Raw genomic sequence first — 15692 nt, forward strand, 5'->3', positions numbered from 1 at the left:
GCGGCCTCATGAGGCTATGCCATCCGTTGCCGCCAATGAATGGCGTCAAACCCCTGCACCCTGTTGATGCCTAATTCACCCTTCACTATTCTTATATATCGCGATGATATCCTCACTGCTTTTCAGAGACACATAATCAGTTCTGAATAATGGCCAATCGAGACTTTTTCTACTTCTACGCTCCAACATGGGACTATCCTCCAGAAGGCCCCATCAAACTCGGCAACGTCATCAGCTCTGTCAAGAAGCCTCACATACCCCTCACCCATTCTCCACCGACTGAAGAAACAGGCGTCTTCAAAACCGAGAAGAAGAAAGTTCAATACACGACGGAGAAACTGCGAAGCGGAAAGTTCTCAATCCTGACCAAGTTTCTCAGTGTCCTTGGGTTTGGCGTAGACATTGGTGCTGAGGCAGAAAGAAGGTTAGTTTTGCATCTTTGTCGACGGATTGACGAGCTGACGACATCAGTAATCAGGAAATATTCACATTTGAGACTCTGGAGACCGCTGAGTTTATTCCAACGTCAGAATATCTCCAGAATTGTGTCGAATCTAGGGATGTTCGCGAATGGCTAGAGCGATCTGGCTCTTCTAAACCACTTTACATCATCACTGGACTGAAATCTGTTACCGGGGCTTCCGCTACTACGCTCGAGTCGCGCACTGTCGGTGGAAACTTTTCTGTGGAAGTCGATGGCACAATCTTGAGTGGTGGTACTGTACCTATTGGCGGTGGCCCTGGCATTGGGGGAAAGGCTGGTACAAGTCAAGGCACCAAGTGGGAGGGAGGTAACTTTGTCTTTGCCTTTCGTGTTAGCAAGGTCCGAGTGAAGAAGACTGGCAAGGTTAAGAGCGAAGATCAGTATACCAAAGGAGCTAACCTTGATCTTCAAGATGTGAAGCGCAAACAAACCGGCCTCAAGATCACTGCGGTTGAAGAACCCAGCGCCCAGGATGAAGGGTTTGAGGAGAAGACGTTAATGGAGGGGGACGAGGAGGTTCTCTGTGCCATTCCAAAGGACGAGGACTCAGATGATGGGTGATAGTACTACAAAAGCTACGGTCAAAAGTTTGCAGGTCAAATGATATCATGTATTGCTATACTGTCATGTTCTCAGCGCTCTTGAAATCTCATAGTTCACCCAATCAGCTCCCCTCCAAACAGATTATGCTTGTGCAAACTAAGATGGACATAAAAGTAGTCATCCCGTGGTTTATAGTTTGGTCCTCTAATCGCGCATCTCCTCAACAAAGCCTCCATTTTCTCTCTCCTCTTCAAAGCCAGTGTCTGCTTCTGAGGAAGATGGAGGCTTGCATATTGTAAGAGGAATGCTGCAATACCTACCATGATCGGGGTGGCATATGACGTTCCCGATCGAGATTGCAGGCACCTTGAGTCTTGACTCAGAAGTGTTGGCCATGCTGACTCGACGGACTCGCCAACTGTTGCGAGGTTGATAGAGTTAGGTTCCGCTGTTGGACTGAAGCCGGAGGCTTCACCATTCGTGTCTGTGGAGTGTACACATATGACATGCGGGTTGCTCGCTGGGTATGCTCTGCCCAACCGAGCGCCGCTATTGGACGCAGTAGCGAACATTAGTACCTTCTTAGAGTATGCATGGTCGATGGCGTCTTCGAGGGCGTCGTGACCAACCATATCGGGGGAGGGCCAGCCGAAAGACATGGAGATGATGTCTACTGCCCATTTGTCGACGGCATGGTATATCGCCTAATGATGTTAGCTTAGTCCATTCTTCATCACTAGCTCTACGATGATACTCACGTTTGCCACAATAGCGGCATCAGGTGTAGCATTCTTCTTGTCCGCGATCTTGATAATATACAAATGCGCGTCTCTTGCGTAATCTAGAATCAGGTTCGCTGCGAATGTCCCGTGCCCATTCGTATCCGGCACATTCTTCTGAGAAGCATTGTGAAAGTTCTTCTTCCCCTTCATGTTATCCTCATATAGTTCCAAGAAAGGATGATCTCTGTCGATACATGTATCGAGAATGGCGATTTTGACAGGTTGTGTTGGCTTTTGATCAATATAGTCCCCTACAAATGTCTTGTAGACATCTTCATACTCCGATCGCCAAGTTCTGTACTTCTCAGTTCTACCAGGTGTTAGTTTGAGTGTGGTCGAATTGAGCGCAACGACTTACTCAGCCTCAGCCACGGATTTATCCCTATCATTGACATGGTCATCAAAGAATTGAGACATCTCGCTTAGGTTATCGTCACTTAGCGCATAGCCAAGATGGAATAGTGAAGAGGGTGCTTGGGCCTGCAAATGCCAGACTTGCTGGAATGATCGAGAGAACATCGCGTTGATGTCAAACTGGCCTTGTGCTAGAAGCACGGCTGGAGATGGAACGCGGCTCGTGGTTTGCCCTGCGGACAAAGGGAGTGATTGGTCTGTCTCTTTCGTCGTAATTACCTGGCCCCATTTCCCAAAGTCCAGACTCTTTGCATATTGGTCGACTCCATCAAGTTGGATCTGACTGAAACCGTGTCTCAGATGAAGCTCTAGCGGCCTAACAACCTTTTCGTATATCCGAGTTCTGAGTTCCTCAACATCTAAACGATCCCCTTCATTGTCCTCCCATATCTCTCCATCAAGACAATTGTCGATAGCTTCCAGCAAAGGGGAGTCCTCCGGGATCTGGGTTCGCCAGCCTTCTTCCCCCTCTTCATCACCCCAGAATACCTGGTCCACGTCCATCAGGGTAATCCGACCACTTCTAGTATCGATGAGAGGGATATTGTGCATCTTTGCGAGCTGTCTAAAAGGTTTCACGAAGTAGATCTCCATCAACACCACCGCCAAAGCAACCATTTCGGGGCAGCTATGCCCAGAGTCGAATTCTTGGGTCCATTCACCTTCGTAATCCCCGGGGTCATCTGTCTTGCGCAGCTGGGCTTCAACAAATGGTCTGAGAGGTGTTTTGCAGGCTGTCGTTTGGAAGAGCTTGATGTTTGACGAGCCCCAACCAGGCTGTAGCCATGACGTGCCGTAGAGATGTAGTACGGTATAGCCTATGATAAGCGAAAGAATTCTCTTAGTCTTCTCGGTAAAGAAGTCCTTCCTCTCGTCAAAGCATCCGGAAAGAGATATAGGCTCCGTGGTCTTGTCAATCTGGAAGTTGCTCTTTTCGGGCCGCACTTCGAATAGGTGGCCGCTCTTCAATCGTACAAGAAGACGCTGCAAGGGTCTTGTTCGGATCTCTATGATTGGCTTGCAAAGCCTCTCGATCCTTTTGCTACTCCGAGTCTTCCTTTCTGGGCATGAACTAGCCTCTTCATGGCCACTAAAGCGGACAATTGTTTCTTCCGCAGCCTGAATTCGGAACTCGTGCCAATCATGCTCCATACATAGAAACATATCCATCTCAAAACCGCCCATGTCACTGTCTCCATCGTGTTTCCGATTCGGCCTTCGACTAGGTTTCAGGACTGGCTTCTTCTCACGCGATCGATACGTCCCTAACTCAAGCTTGGCTTTGAACTCGTGTTCTGAAGGACACGAGCAACTTTTGCACTATAAAAGTGTATCGAAGATGGATTTTGCGACTTTCCAAACTGCAAAGGGTGGTTCACCATCGTGCAGAGTCGGGAAATCATTGGATTTCTTCTGGACTGATATTTCGGGGAGCTGCTTATCCAGGTCATCAGCGCACGTCTCCAGTGCTTCATCCACTTCCAATCTCTCTTCTTCTGTGATGTCTTGTCTCAACCAACGACTTACGAAGTCTAGCTTCGCGTCATCTGTTCGTCGGCAAGTCTCGTTCCACCAAAGGCTCAACATTTTAAGTCGAAACTCAAGAGTCACGGAAAAGGCCGGAAACTCATCTAAGCCGCTTTCTGGTATCAATACCCCAAAATGAGAGATCGCTCGGTCGAGACAATCGTTATTGAGGCATGATGCATCTTGTCGCGCTCTAGTAAGAGCTTCTTGTAATCGTAAACAGTGGTAGGTCAAGTGGCTATAGAAGACCTTCACTTTAGGGTTGACTTCTGATGACAAGTTCTGGCGTGATTCCAGTGGGCGGTAAATGGTGCATGTGCGGCTGAGACGAGGCGGGGTAAAGGTGAGACGATAGCAAGAATATCTTATCTCATAACATACAGGGGCGTTGAGACATGGAATCCTCTCATAATAGCAGTGTATATAGCAGTAAAATCTATTTCAATATTGGCAAGGCAGAGGTAGTGATGTAACGTTGTAACGCCGGAGCTCCATGAGCTATCTCCAATCTTGATTTCCATGATAGAGTCTTCGAATCAAGACAATGCAAACGAAGGTTTCCAGAAGGGACTTGTGGACGCAGCATCAGAGATCAGCAGACTCAACAAGATTTCCAACACGATCCGTCGGGCAAGCAAGGATACCCAAGCTCTCAAAGCAACTAACTTTCAGATCCAAGACGATGAAGGAAACGATGTGGAGGACATACTACGGGAACACTTCAAACATCATATTTATAACAAATTCCCCGGGTTAGGCGAAGTTCTTCAGGATAGACTAACTCAGACAATGCTTCTTCGGAGGAAACGCAACTTATACAGAAGGTATCGCCAGGAAAGCACAACAATAAAATCGCAGAAACCAGAAGCCGAGAAACCAGTCTAGCTACCAAATGCCCAGTCAGCTGCATCGTCCAAGCACTCCAAGACGCAGAAGAATAAGCCCAAAGAGCATAACACGAGGTCGAGAAGAGTCTTGGCAACACCTTCCCAAGTCAAAAGTGCAACAACTCTGGTGCCAGGAAATTTTCAGAAAGCAGCTGCAAGTCCTTCAGTTGTATCAGCAAGCAGGACAGTTGCTCTTGGTTCACATGAAGCTCTAATATTCCCCCCTAGCCCAGGGTTGGCCCTCAAAAAGCGCTATGAGCAACTGAAAAAACAGATGAATGTTACAGAACATGGGGCAAGCTCACTTTCAGAAGGCTTCTCGGAAAAAGAACTGGTGGGTCTTATAGATATTACCTGTCCGTATTGTCTTCATGCTCTTCCAGCTCAAAAAGTCTTTGACGATCGAGAGTGGCAGTAAGTCTTTTTACGTTGGAATCATCATGGGAATTTGCTGTCTTACCAAATTCCTAGGAACCATGTGATCAGCGACTTGGATGCCTATATATGTCTTTTTGAAGATTGCGATCAGCCAGATGTACTGTACAGCCATAGTGACGAGTGGCTAAGTCACCTGCAACAACATCGTCGGTTCTGGCGTTGCGCTTCTCATCGGGACCTTGACCCGTTTAGATCCAGTGCCGAGTATATTGCTCACATGCGAGATGTTCACAACAGCAAGCTCAACGACAATCAGCTCCGGATCATGGCAAATAGAAACAGTCGTAAGATACCAAAGATGTTCCCATCATGCCCTCTCTGTGGCCAGGATGAAGATGAGGTCGATGGGCGTCTTGAGGACCACCTGGCCGGGCATTTGCGCTCCCTTGCCCTCAAGTCACTACCCAGCTACGAAGGCGAAATTCCAGAAGATATCACGAGCGACAACGATAGCATTGATATATCGCGACCTCAGAGTAGAAGCACAATTCGGGACATGAGGCAAGCGGAATACGCGCTATCGATGGATATGCTATGCTCTGGTGAATTTTGGGAGCTCTGGAATCCAGACGTGCCCCAAGATGTTGGAGTCAATTTCATGGGAGATGCTCATACTGAACTTGAAAGAGCCATCCTATTTTTCGACACTTATTCTTACAAAGGCCACACTAGCGGTCCCGAGAGTGATCCTATTCTCTAGTCTATGCTGAGCTAAAAACGTACTTCTCTTGATTTTCGAGAGCGGGTGACGGACGAACTTAACAGGAGCGATACACCAGCGTCTGGTTCTCGAGCTCTTGCGTTTGAGGATGGTGCCTCACTTGAAGTTATTCACAAAAATAAAAGGTCCCAGAAGGGAAAGCAGACTCAACTGAATACGATAATCGATGACAGAGAAGTTGTAGTTGTTTCAGAACGACGGGGCGTCTTGTCGGAAGGGAGTGGTTACCTCATCGTTTCTATCAAGAGTTTACAGTGTTCAAAAGAGATACCTGGTACTCTAATATGCGCAGCAAGTTACGGAGGCCAGGTCTCAGAATTCACATTTCGCGCCAAGAGGCTAGTTTCGTGAGTTTACAGTTTGCAAAGGCATACATCTTCCGTATCAACAGACGCTAACACCATTCTTCAGTGATAAAGTAATAATCCTAGAGGTCCCATGCGATATACCGAAGTTATTCGAACTATTAATATTGTCAGAGATAGGAAGAATAGGACGTGGTCAAAGTATAAAGTTCCTTGGCCGGGTAGAGCTAGACGTCCGACGGATCATATCGACAGATTACACCCACAGCGATGTTCACAAGCTTTTCGAACGAGGACCTGACGGTACAAATAATTTACAAACTGGAGAGATTTCCTTCGAGATTTCATGGCAGCTTACAGATCCACGAGCGTCTGAGACACGAGACCATGATCACGGGGACTTGGGTGAGCTGTCAGAGACAAATCACATCTATCTTAGTAGTCAAGTGCCTCGGGTATCCCAAGCCCTCGACGATGATCAAGAAAGTTCAGAGGATGAGCGAGGTGCAGGACAAAGACCCACCGTGATAGAGGGAGCACCTATCATCGGAGGCCCATCACGAGAACGAGTTGGTCGAAGATCGGACAGAATCTCTGCGCGTTATATTCGCCCACGTAGTCCATCGGTAAGGGCTGGGGACGGGGGACTCGGGGGCAACGTCTCGGCTACCAATTGCCCACTCGGGGTATCGCTTCGAGGTGGCCGATGCCGCCTCCCTCTGCATCGCCTCTTTCTACACAGCGGAAAGAAAAGCCAGAGTCTGATCCATTGCCACGGAGGAAGAAAGGGCATACCAAGAGAGATAAGAAGGAGTGGGAGTCCGGTTGAGATACTTATGCTAGCTCCTCAAAGACAGGCAGTCTTAAGTGACACCCTTTCTCCATGATCTCTGAGCTCTGAGCCATGATGCAACAGTTATAGGTAAAGCCTTATGTAAGTTAAGGCCACAACGGCTTGTATGGACTTGGACGAATCTATCGATATCTTGGTAAGATAGATCCAGTCAGCGTATCAAGAATAACACCTTGTTATTACTAAACTTTGAGGCAGTGTGAAATATCGCCTGCGATACATGATGAGGTGATTAAATAAGATTCACATCGGAGCTTTGATTGCGTACGTAGTTCGTATATATGGTTCTCATTCTGATAAGGTTTTGTGAACGAATGTTACTGCATGAATCCGACGTTACTTCAGGTCGGACCTTGCCACCGACTGCATTGCCTGTTCTCCCAAACCTTGCTGATATTTTCATTCGTTCACAACTAACAAGAAACCAAGTAGACTTTCGCTATAACCACTAATATTGGCTGTGACCAAGAGTTCACTCTGACTAAACTCAACCCATTCTTGTGGTTTAGATTATGAAGGTTCCGTCGCAAAGTTAAGATTCACAAAAGAGATAAATCGAGTCAGCATGAGGCTGATTCGGCCTCAAAAAGCATAATCGCAAGCTCAATAAAAAGGCGCTTGATCCTGTCTTGTCACAATTCTTTTCCTCAACCTTTCAATATCACCACCACCAGAAGAACCCCCCGTGTCTGCCTAAAAACAATACCAAAAATGGACTGCTTTTCTAAACTCCCTCCTGAGCTCAGGATTCGAATCCTTTCTCAGTTCTCGTCCACAACTACAATTTTTCGACTCATCCAAGCATCTCCAATCATGTTTTCTCAGTACAGGGCATCCAAAACAACTCTAAGACGGCATTATGTTGTCAACCTACTCAATGGAGATCGACATGAACAGCTCCTACAAGACGCCTTGGGCCTGCTTTATCTGGAGCTGGCCGATAATCGACCTGACAATCACGTCATGATATATATCATTAGGCAGTGGGCCTCAAAGGCGTTACCTAATCCTTTTGAAAAAAAGGATCAAGCTACCATTGATAACCTCTATAACCTATTCTCCCATATGAGTATGTTTGTGGAAGACTTCATCAGCAAGGCCACTTCCTCAAACCCACCTCAAGCCTACCTTTGTCTTCCTCAAATCGAAATTCCAAGCAGAGGGCTCTACTACAACCAACACAGCTTTTGTCCAGAGCACGTCACTTTAGATGAGCTCACTTCATCAGAATGTCAGCTTCTTGCATGGGCATTTATCAGATATGACATGCTCTGCAAAATTGATGGACAAAAGGCGGCATTGCTGTTGGACGACGGGGAATATAGTGCTATTACCAAAAAGGTACTTTACGAGCTCGCTAACTACGAGCAAGAGGCAATTTGTTGCGTTTTTGAGTATATCAAGGCAGTCCATGGGGCTCTTTATACAATATCTACACGCTGCTCGATGAGACATGCTTCCAGTGCTTTACGAGACAACCCCGCCGACCCAGTACGCCTGCTGTACCCAGATAACCTTTATTTCAACCCAATAGCAGCCCGGAAGGATATGAAGCTGCCACAACAATGTATTTCTGCATTGTTAGGATATGTTTATGATTTGTCAGACCTCGGCTTTGATCTACTCAGAAATCTAGTACTCTTTGCAAACAAGACACAGCCCGAAGATATGCGAAGCTGGTTGTATACGATACTTTCCGATTGGACGAGGTCGCAGCATCCGTCCCCTCGCAATCATCGCTTTCCCCTTCTCAGCAGGCTTTCGATAGACTTAAACAGCTGTCTAGATGACTCGCTGAGATCTTCCTTAGTGCAGAGATTGTCTCTTACTCACTCATTGGATACCGTCCCTCCATTCAGCATTCTACCCTCGATTTTGCAACGCAGCATATTTAGACAACGAGCGTGGGTTTTTATGGATGATACGCGACTTTGCCAGAAGGGTCTTGACCACTTCCCGACAATCGAAGAGCTTGATAAGCAACAAACCACTGCGTATGGAGTCAAATACGTGCCTGAAGTCGAAGAGGGACAACGATTGCGCCTGTTACAACTTTGCCAGTATCGAAGAGAAGCGGGCATCAAGGACACTCAAAACGAACGACAGGAGTATATTTTTAGAGAGAATGATGAGGCTTCCATTCCTCGCTTCTTTGATCAATCGGGCAATAGAGATGTGACAACATTTTGGCGACACATCCCAAACTAGTGACAGAGGGAAGGGGCATAGATTCTGACAAGGATATCGGGTTTACACATTTCAGAGCACCCTTCATTGCGGTATATAATTGCTGAGGCTTTGGCCCCGTTTCATGATTTAATCCTATTATCGTCAGACGTGGCTGTACTGTTTTATGTCTTTCGCTTGAGTCGCTATTTGGAATTTCTCCGTTGTATGGATATTTGCCGTTACATGCTCAAGAACATTAGCCATAGCTCCCCTGTTCATGAGCTATATAATACCTCAACACGACAAATATCCGATCATGCCTTATATACAGGCCCGTCTTTAATTTTCATTGATATATAGTCACTTTCGGTAAAACCTGAGTTGAAGATTCTAAGTATTATGATATCCAACGAAATGGTTTATTCAACAATCCGAGTCTTAAGATGCCTAAGCTAAAATGCAGCTATACAGCCAAATGCCAATTGAAAGGTTTTATGAAAGTGAGATGTCATATTCGACTCCCCTTTGAGTGAAACGAAAAAAATAATAATACGTGACTTGGCGAATCTGTGAATCTGGGCTATCGCCGTACCCTTTGCCCAGCTCAATTGCATGGGTAGTTGGCCGACTTAGGCTTTCCATTAGTAAAGGAGAACCAATTAGAAAAGGCCTCGGATGCTGTGCAGACCGGCAACATGACGACTCCTGGGGCTGTAACGTTGTACTCGGAGACTAGATCCATACCGTCAACTGTGTTGGAAGGATCAAGCATAGACCATCCGTTAGCATTCCCGTTACCGGCAAAGCTGTTGACGGCTCTGTTACCAGGTGTCAGTGCGTGATTCAACATAAACCTCAAGGTTTGGGGTATGGGTTCTGCTTACCCGTTCACGATATCTTCCTTGGTCAAACCACCAAAGGCTGTTTCTGATCCTGTCAGGTCATCGAGTCCTGGAAGGCTACTGAAAAAGTTATCGGTGCATCCGGGATTGAAGCTTCCATGGGACTCCTCGCAGGTTCGAGCTTCGCCTGTGCATCCGATCAAGTAGTACATCTTAGAATCGACGCAGACACCAGATGAACCGTAGCTCTTGGAGCTCATGTGCTTCACATCAGGCTTGTCTCCGCAGCCTTGCTCTGAATCGATGACACTAGAAGCGAGGTTAGTGAAAGGCCAGAATACCGCAGAGCGACAACGTACACTGGACCAAGTTCGGAAGATGACAGCTGCCAAGCGAGTGGAACCAGTTCCGCGAAGAGCGCCTTTGAGACAAGTGCTTGAATCGCGTCAACACCAAGATCTTGATGCTTCGTTTCGAGCATCTGGCCGTCCGTAATGGCCGTGAAGAGTAAATCTGTATTTTCCTTCGAACCGTTGAAAAGTTGCTCGTTCATCGAGACTATCTCAGCTTGCCAGATTGTAACAATGGCTGTCAAAGAGTAATTCGTCAGTAAAGCATGAGGAGAAGAAGCACATGGACTACCTACCATTGAGCCTAGTCGAGATGGAGTTCTCGGCGCTAAGGGCGCTGTCACTGTAAGGCTTAAGTCAATTTGTCTTTGAAGTGCTGTTAGTAAATGAAATCACTTACTCTTTCAGGGTGTCTTTAGCAATAGTAATGCTGTTTGTTACCATTGGGTTCACCCAATCCTTGACAGTAGCCAATGTGTTGGGGTTGGCTTTGAAGTAAGGCATGCCCTTAAGAGCTACATCTGGTTAGCCCATCATAATGCCACTCGTGTAATCTACCAGTACTAACCTGAGTTCCACATCGGGGATACCGCAAGAGAAAATCCAAGACCAATGATGTCGAGAAGAAGCTTCACGGAGAAATCGCTTGACTTTATGGGCGCAAAGGTGCTAGAGACCTCTCCAACTTGAGCATTGATGTCGTTCTGAGCCCTATCAAGTGCGTCCCAAAAGTTGAAGTGAACCTGTTGAGTGATCAGCTTAAGCTTTTATAGTGGTGACGACCAATGAAGTGTGCATACGCGGTAGATGGATTCCATGGAGTTGATGGCAAAGTAGGCTCCCGGATACGTGACGTCGTTGCATTGCACCACATTGGAGCCGCAGGGGTTGTCGTTCTCGATGGTACCGCAGTCGATACCCTCTGGGCCGTGGAAAAGATTGCTGAACTATCAAAGAGTGTTAGTCATGTATCTCGGTTAGGTCGCGATGGAGACTACGAACCTGCTCTGTAAAGTTCAAGCCGCCAGGGAACGGGTTAGCATTCCACTGATCAACACCCCACGTCCAAGCCTGGTCTGCATACACAGAGTCCCAGCGAAACTTTGCATCTTTGGAAGCATCAGTAACTCCGGGGTTAGTACAGGTAACATGGGTGAAGTCATCGCCCGCCGCGTTGTTACTACCGTCACCACTGGCATGACAAGTACCGTAGCCACAAGCACTATGGTCCATATCAGGCCACTGATTGCAAATTGGGTCCACATTACCCTTTTTCAAGGGTAAGACTTGGTAATTGCCGTTGTAGATGTAGTTGGGACAGCCATCGCTAACGCACATTCCTCCGGTAGCAGTATAAATAACGTTGCCGCTCGGGTCCTTGACGGTGATCCGCTGAGCGCCGGTTTGAACCTCTCCAGCGCCATAGCCGTAGTTCATACCAGGATTCAGAGGGGCTGTGTGCTCGGTGCTTCCAGAAACCGTTACCTTGTACCCAGATCCGTAGGAGGGATTGAGGATGATAGCGTAGTAGAGATAGTTGACGTCATCATCCCAGCCGTCGGGTTTGTTGTAGTAGGCATCGTTACCCTCGTATGGACATTTCACATCCGAAAGCTCGGTTCGATACCATGCAGCACCGACGAGAACATCCCCGTTCATTGGTGTCATCTGGGAAGCTGGTTGACCAGTCTTGTAAGCATTAACGAAAGACGAGACAAGAGGTTGCCAGCCTGTATGATCCCAAGTCTCCTGGTTGGCATAGAAGTAGGGTTCAGTGTCTTTGTTCTGCTCAGTCCATAGGTTTCCGATATAGTGTGCCTCAGGACCATCGTTCCACGTCTGAAACTGAACATAGTCGGGCTGGGGATCCATGTTGAGGATGTTGATCATACGTTTTGGCAGGTTCAGGTCTCCTTGGCGATAAACGTGCGCGCCGTAAGCATTCTTGTACTGCAGTGGACTAAGGCCCATCATATACAGTTTCTCATGCTTATGAGCTCCGGATAGAACGGGAACATCGATTGATACGTCTCCTGCATACTTGCCGCCGAAGCCTTTGCGTTCGGGCCAGGCAGACTCCCAACTGAAGATCCCGTCAACAATCGGGCCCCAGTATGACCACCATTCATCGGCTGAGTCATAGTATCCGTCAGTTTCGTCAAAGTCGGGCATGAAGAACATGTCGTTTGCGAGTCCTTTCTTCCAGTTAATCCAGGTATCGTTGTGGAAACCACCAGAAGAGAACGTGCTGATGAGAGGACGGCCTTTGACTTGATAGTACGCCGAACTCCCTTTATAGGAGTCCCAGATCCACTGGTAGTCAGATGGTCCATGGCACTGAGACTGTTAGCCAAAATCAACGGTAAGTCAGAAAAGTCGGTTCACATACCGACTTGGCGCCATGGTAGCAGGCATCACCAGAAGCGTAGACATCCATGGAGATGTACAGCTTGAAACCGACGGACTCGGCATACGGAAAGAGGTAGCTGAGAGCCTGAGAGACATAGTCACGAGTAGCGTCACCAATGTTCAATGCGAAGCCGTCTAGGCCCATAGACTTGGCATTGTCGATATCTTTATGCGCATGCTCCTGAGTCACAGTTCCGACCTGGTACGAGGCATAATCCTTAGTAATAGAGCACGAAAGGTAGATGAGTGGGAAAGGAACTGACCATATAATGAGCAAATACTGCTTTGGCACTGGCAACTCTGGCGAGAGTGCTAGAGATGGCCAACAACCCGACTAGTCCCTTCATCATGAACGCGATGAGAGCAAATTGAAATGCAGCTTTGCAGTGTCTATACAAAGCCACATATTGGCATCATACGGCATGTATTTATTTCCAATTGCTTTCTGTTGCCGTCTTCTCACATCTGACGTAGTGCGATTTACTAGCAGAATGGGCCGAATGATGTTACATCGAGAACATCGGAAATGACGGAGGCTGCTAAAGCCGATGCATGTGTTCCTGCAGGAGCTGTCATGATAACTCGCAATTGCCCAACGCGGCATTTCAAATAGACTCACCTGTATGCTTCACTGATTTTAGCTTTCGGTTAGGTATTAAAGAGGTTGCTCGGTGGGTGAAGGATTGCTCTACCCTCAGAATCGTATAGCTTCAAACGCTATGGTTCCATTGAAAGTGCCCACCACGGTTATCTCGGCATTCTAAGCGAGAAAGTCAACCTTTCGATATGTGACAGTTCGAATCCTTGAGATTGGATAAATCCTTCAATAGTCACTGATAGGGTAAAAAGGTTGTCTTACTATGATCCGCATCCAATAGGATGAGATATGAGAGATAGAAATTAGCAGTGGTAAGCAATGCCGAGATTCTAGGGCCACATAGCGACTAAAGCAAATGCCACGACGCGTTCGCAGATCGCCGGAACTTAAACGTCCAATGATATAGTCCCTTCTTAGATTTAAGTCTATCTCCATAACAAGCGCTTGACGTAAAAGAAACGCAACATTATAACCAGCCTATACAGAACCAAAAACCACCCTTTCAAGCGCGAAATCAGTTGTATCTATTCCATTGTGTGCACCTCGGGAATTGCGGTCCAGCGAGCACCATACCTACTCTTACTGCGCCAATGCGGTCCAAACCAGTAGAGAACAAAGGGAAATGGAGTCATGACACCAGAGATTATGCCAAAGAGGCTGAAAGTCCAGGCTCCGCCCAAGTTGGTAAGCATGTCGAGGATAAAGACTGGCACAGTCCCTGCGCAGACCAATCGAAAGCATGCCGCAGTTGTGAGTGCAGAAAGAGTTCCAGCTGGCGGATATGCATCAAACAGATAGGAAATGAACGAGATGAGAACCATCGCATTGCCCCATACATAGACTGCTGTGCCAGAAATTGGAGCAAGGTAGTGAATGCTGGGAGTTGCAGTAAACGCAACCCAGAACAGAGAACCAGCTGCCAAGAACGCTCCAAACATGGCTGGGACAAGACGCTTCTCAATATCTTCCATGTTTCGCTTAGCTCGACTGGAGAGTAGAGCCTCAATCAAGGAGGAGGTAAGAAGTGCTAGTATCACTCCAACAATAGCGGAGACGAATGCCAGACCAGATTGTCTAACTCCAAAGCCATACGTGGCGCCCAATGCAGCCGGTACAGAAATGAACCACTGGAATACAACTGCAAAGTTAAGGCCAAGGTAGAGAGAGATCAAGATGACGAGGGGTTCTGTGAAGAGCATTTTGACTGGTGTAAGAACGGTGATATGGGTCATTTCAGAAAATGTCACACCGCTTTGAGCGCATGGCAATCTGATACCGCTCCTGTTGTAGCGAATGCGGGTTCGTAGAATCTCTCGACCGTATGTTTCAGGCATGAAGGAGCCAAATGCAAGGGCTGCAGTGGCGAAGATGAGAGTGACCCATGAGAGCCAGGCGGGCCCTTTGGCTGCGAAGACAAAGCCGCCGATAATAGGGCCTGCAGTCACAAATGTCAGTTTTCTGTCTAGACTCAAGAGAAAACTCAGAACATACCGGCAGCAGCTCCAAGATAAGAAGCAAGAGTCAAGAAAGAATAATATGTCACCGTCTTGTTGGCAGGCCAGACATCAGCAAAGGTGCCTTCGATCAAGACAACGCAGGGACCACCAAAAAGTCCAGCCAGGAACCGAAAAGCCAACAATGTCGAAATGTTGGTTGCAAGACCGATCACGATCACACAGAGGCAGAAGAGCGGGAAGCTGGTGAAGTAGATGGGTCGTCGGCCGTGTCGCTCAGAGAGATGCGGAGTGTAGATGGGTGCGAAAAAGACGCCAAAGAATGGCATTGTAAAACCGAGGACAGCCACGCGCTGTGAGACACCAAATGCCTCTGGGATGGCGCTGATGGCTGCTGTGTAAGTGGTTGTTCCGTACATGCTACTCAAGTCAATATCAATGGGCCATTCCATGGCATGGGTAACTTACATTACAAACACAAAAAAGAATGAACAAGCCGATACGTAGACCTTCTTGAGAATTGACCAACTCATGGGACTATCGGGATCAGTGGGTGACAGGTTATGTCCTCCAGATCCGGCATTAGTCCTGATACACGGCTCATGTTCATCGTCAGGTGTGTGTCGGCCGTCCATGTTTTCTGTATGTGACGCTGCGTCGAAGGTCGACATATTGGGCGTTGGTTCAAAGCTTGTCATATTGGGAGTCATGTCATGCGTTGCTGTATGGTGTGCTGCGTCCATGTTGTTCGTATTGGAGATAGATGTTGGAAAGAATCTAGTTGAATCGGACTGGGTTGAAGTATGAGAGTGGTGTTGTTTGATGGAATGAGAAAACAGATGCCAAGGTCAATCACTTATATACACCATTACCTCGGACCCCAATATTGATCCTCTCATCAATTCTTCCCGGAGAG

At 47.4% G+C, this 15692-nt stretch overlaps 5 protein-coding genes across 5 annotated transcripts; 2 read left to right on the plus strand and 3 right to left on the minus strand.

Moving 5' to 3' along the window:
* Nucleotides 1-3: 3 nt before the first annotated feature.
* Nucleotides 4-1194, plus strand: FOIG_13390 (uncharacterized protein). Its single transcript, XM_031214541.1, has 2 exons — nt 4-424; nt 472-1194. Exons 1-2 carry the CDS (start codon nt 150-152, stop codon nt 1043-1045), a joined length of 849 nt encoding a protein of 282 aa, XP_031055632.1. The 5' UTR covers nt 4-149; the 3' UTR covers nt 1046-1194.
* FOIG_13391 (uncharacterized protein) lies at nt 511-4020 on the minus strand. Its single transcript, XM_031214542.1, has 3 exons — nt 2168-4020; nt 1786-2119; nt 511-1731 (listed from the first exon to the last, which is right to left on the minus strand). Exons 1-3 carry the CDS (start codon nt 3406-3408, stop codon nt 1141-1143), a joined length of 2166 nt encoding a protein of 721 aa, XP_031055633.1. The 5' UTR covers nt 3409-4020; the 3' UTR covers nt 511-1140.
* A 356-nt stretch (nt 4021-4376) lies between these two features.
* Nucleotides 4377-7127, plus strand: FOIG_13392 (uncharacterized protein). Its single transcript, XM_031214543.1, has 3 exons — nt 4377-5051; nt 5109-6143; nt 6208-7127. The coding sequence occupies exons 1-2, from the start codon at nt 4912-4914 to the stop codon at nt 5773-5775; spliced, it is 807 nt and encodes a 268-aa protein (XP_031055634.1). The 5' UTR covers nt 4377-4911; the 3' UTR covers nt 5776-6143; nt 6208-7127.
* A 2600-nt stretch (nt 7128-9727) lies between these two features.
* FOIG_13393 (uncharacterized protein) lies at nt 9728-13071 on the minus strand (the record flags this gene model as incomplete). Its single annotated transcript, XM_031214544.1, has 10 exons — nt 9728-9941; nt 10008-10274; nt 10325-10553; nt 10612-10658; nt 10716-10830; nt 10884-11058; nt 11116-11262; nt 11318-12652; nt 12705-12941; nt 12988-13071. 10 exons carry the CDS (start codon nt 13069-13071, stop codon nt 9728-9730), a joined length of 2850 nt encoding a protein of 949 aa, XP_031055635.1.
* A 775-nt stretch (nt 13072-13846) lies between these two features.
* Nucleotides 13847-15447, minus strand: FOIG_13394 (uncharacterized protein; the record flags this gene model as incomplete). Its single annotated transcript, XM_031214545.1, has 3 exons — nt 13847-14757; nt 14814-15196; nt 15245-15447. The coding sequence occupies 3 exons, from the start codon at nt 15445-15447 to the stop codon at nt 13847-13849; spliced, it is 1497 nt and encodes a 498-aa protein (XP_031055636.1).
* Between the last annotated feature and the right edge of the window lie 245 nt (nt 15448-15692).

The sequence above is a fragment of the Fusarium odoratissimum genome, assembly GCF_000260195.1.
Source record: "Fusarium odoratissimum NRRL 54006 unplaced genomic scaffold supercont1.33, whole genome shotgun sequence".
NCBI lineage: Eukaryota > Fungi > Ascomycota > Sordariomycetes > Hypocreales > Nectriaceae > Fusarium > Fusarium odoratissimum.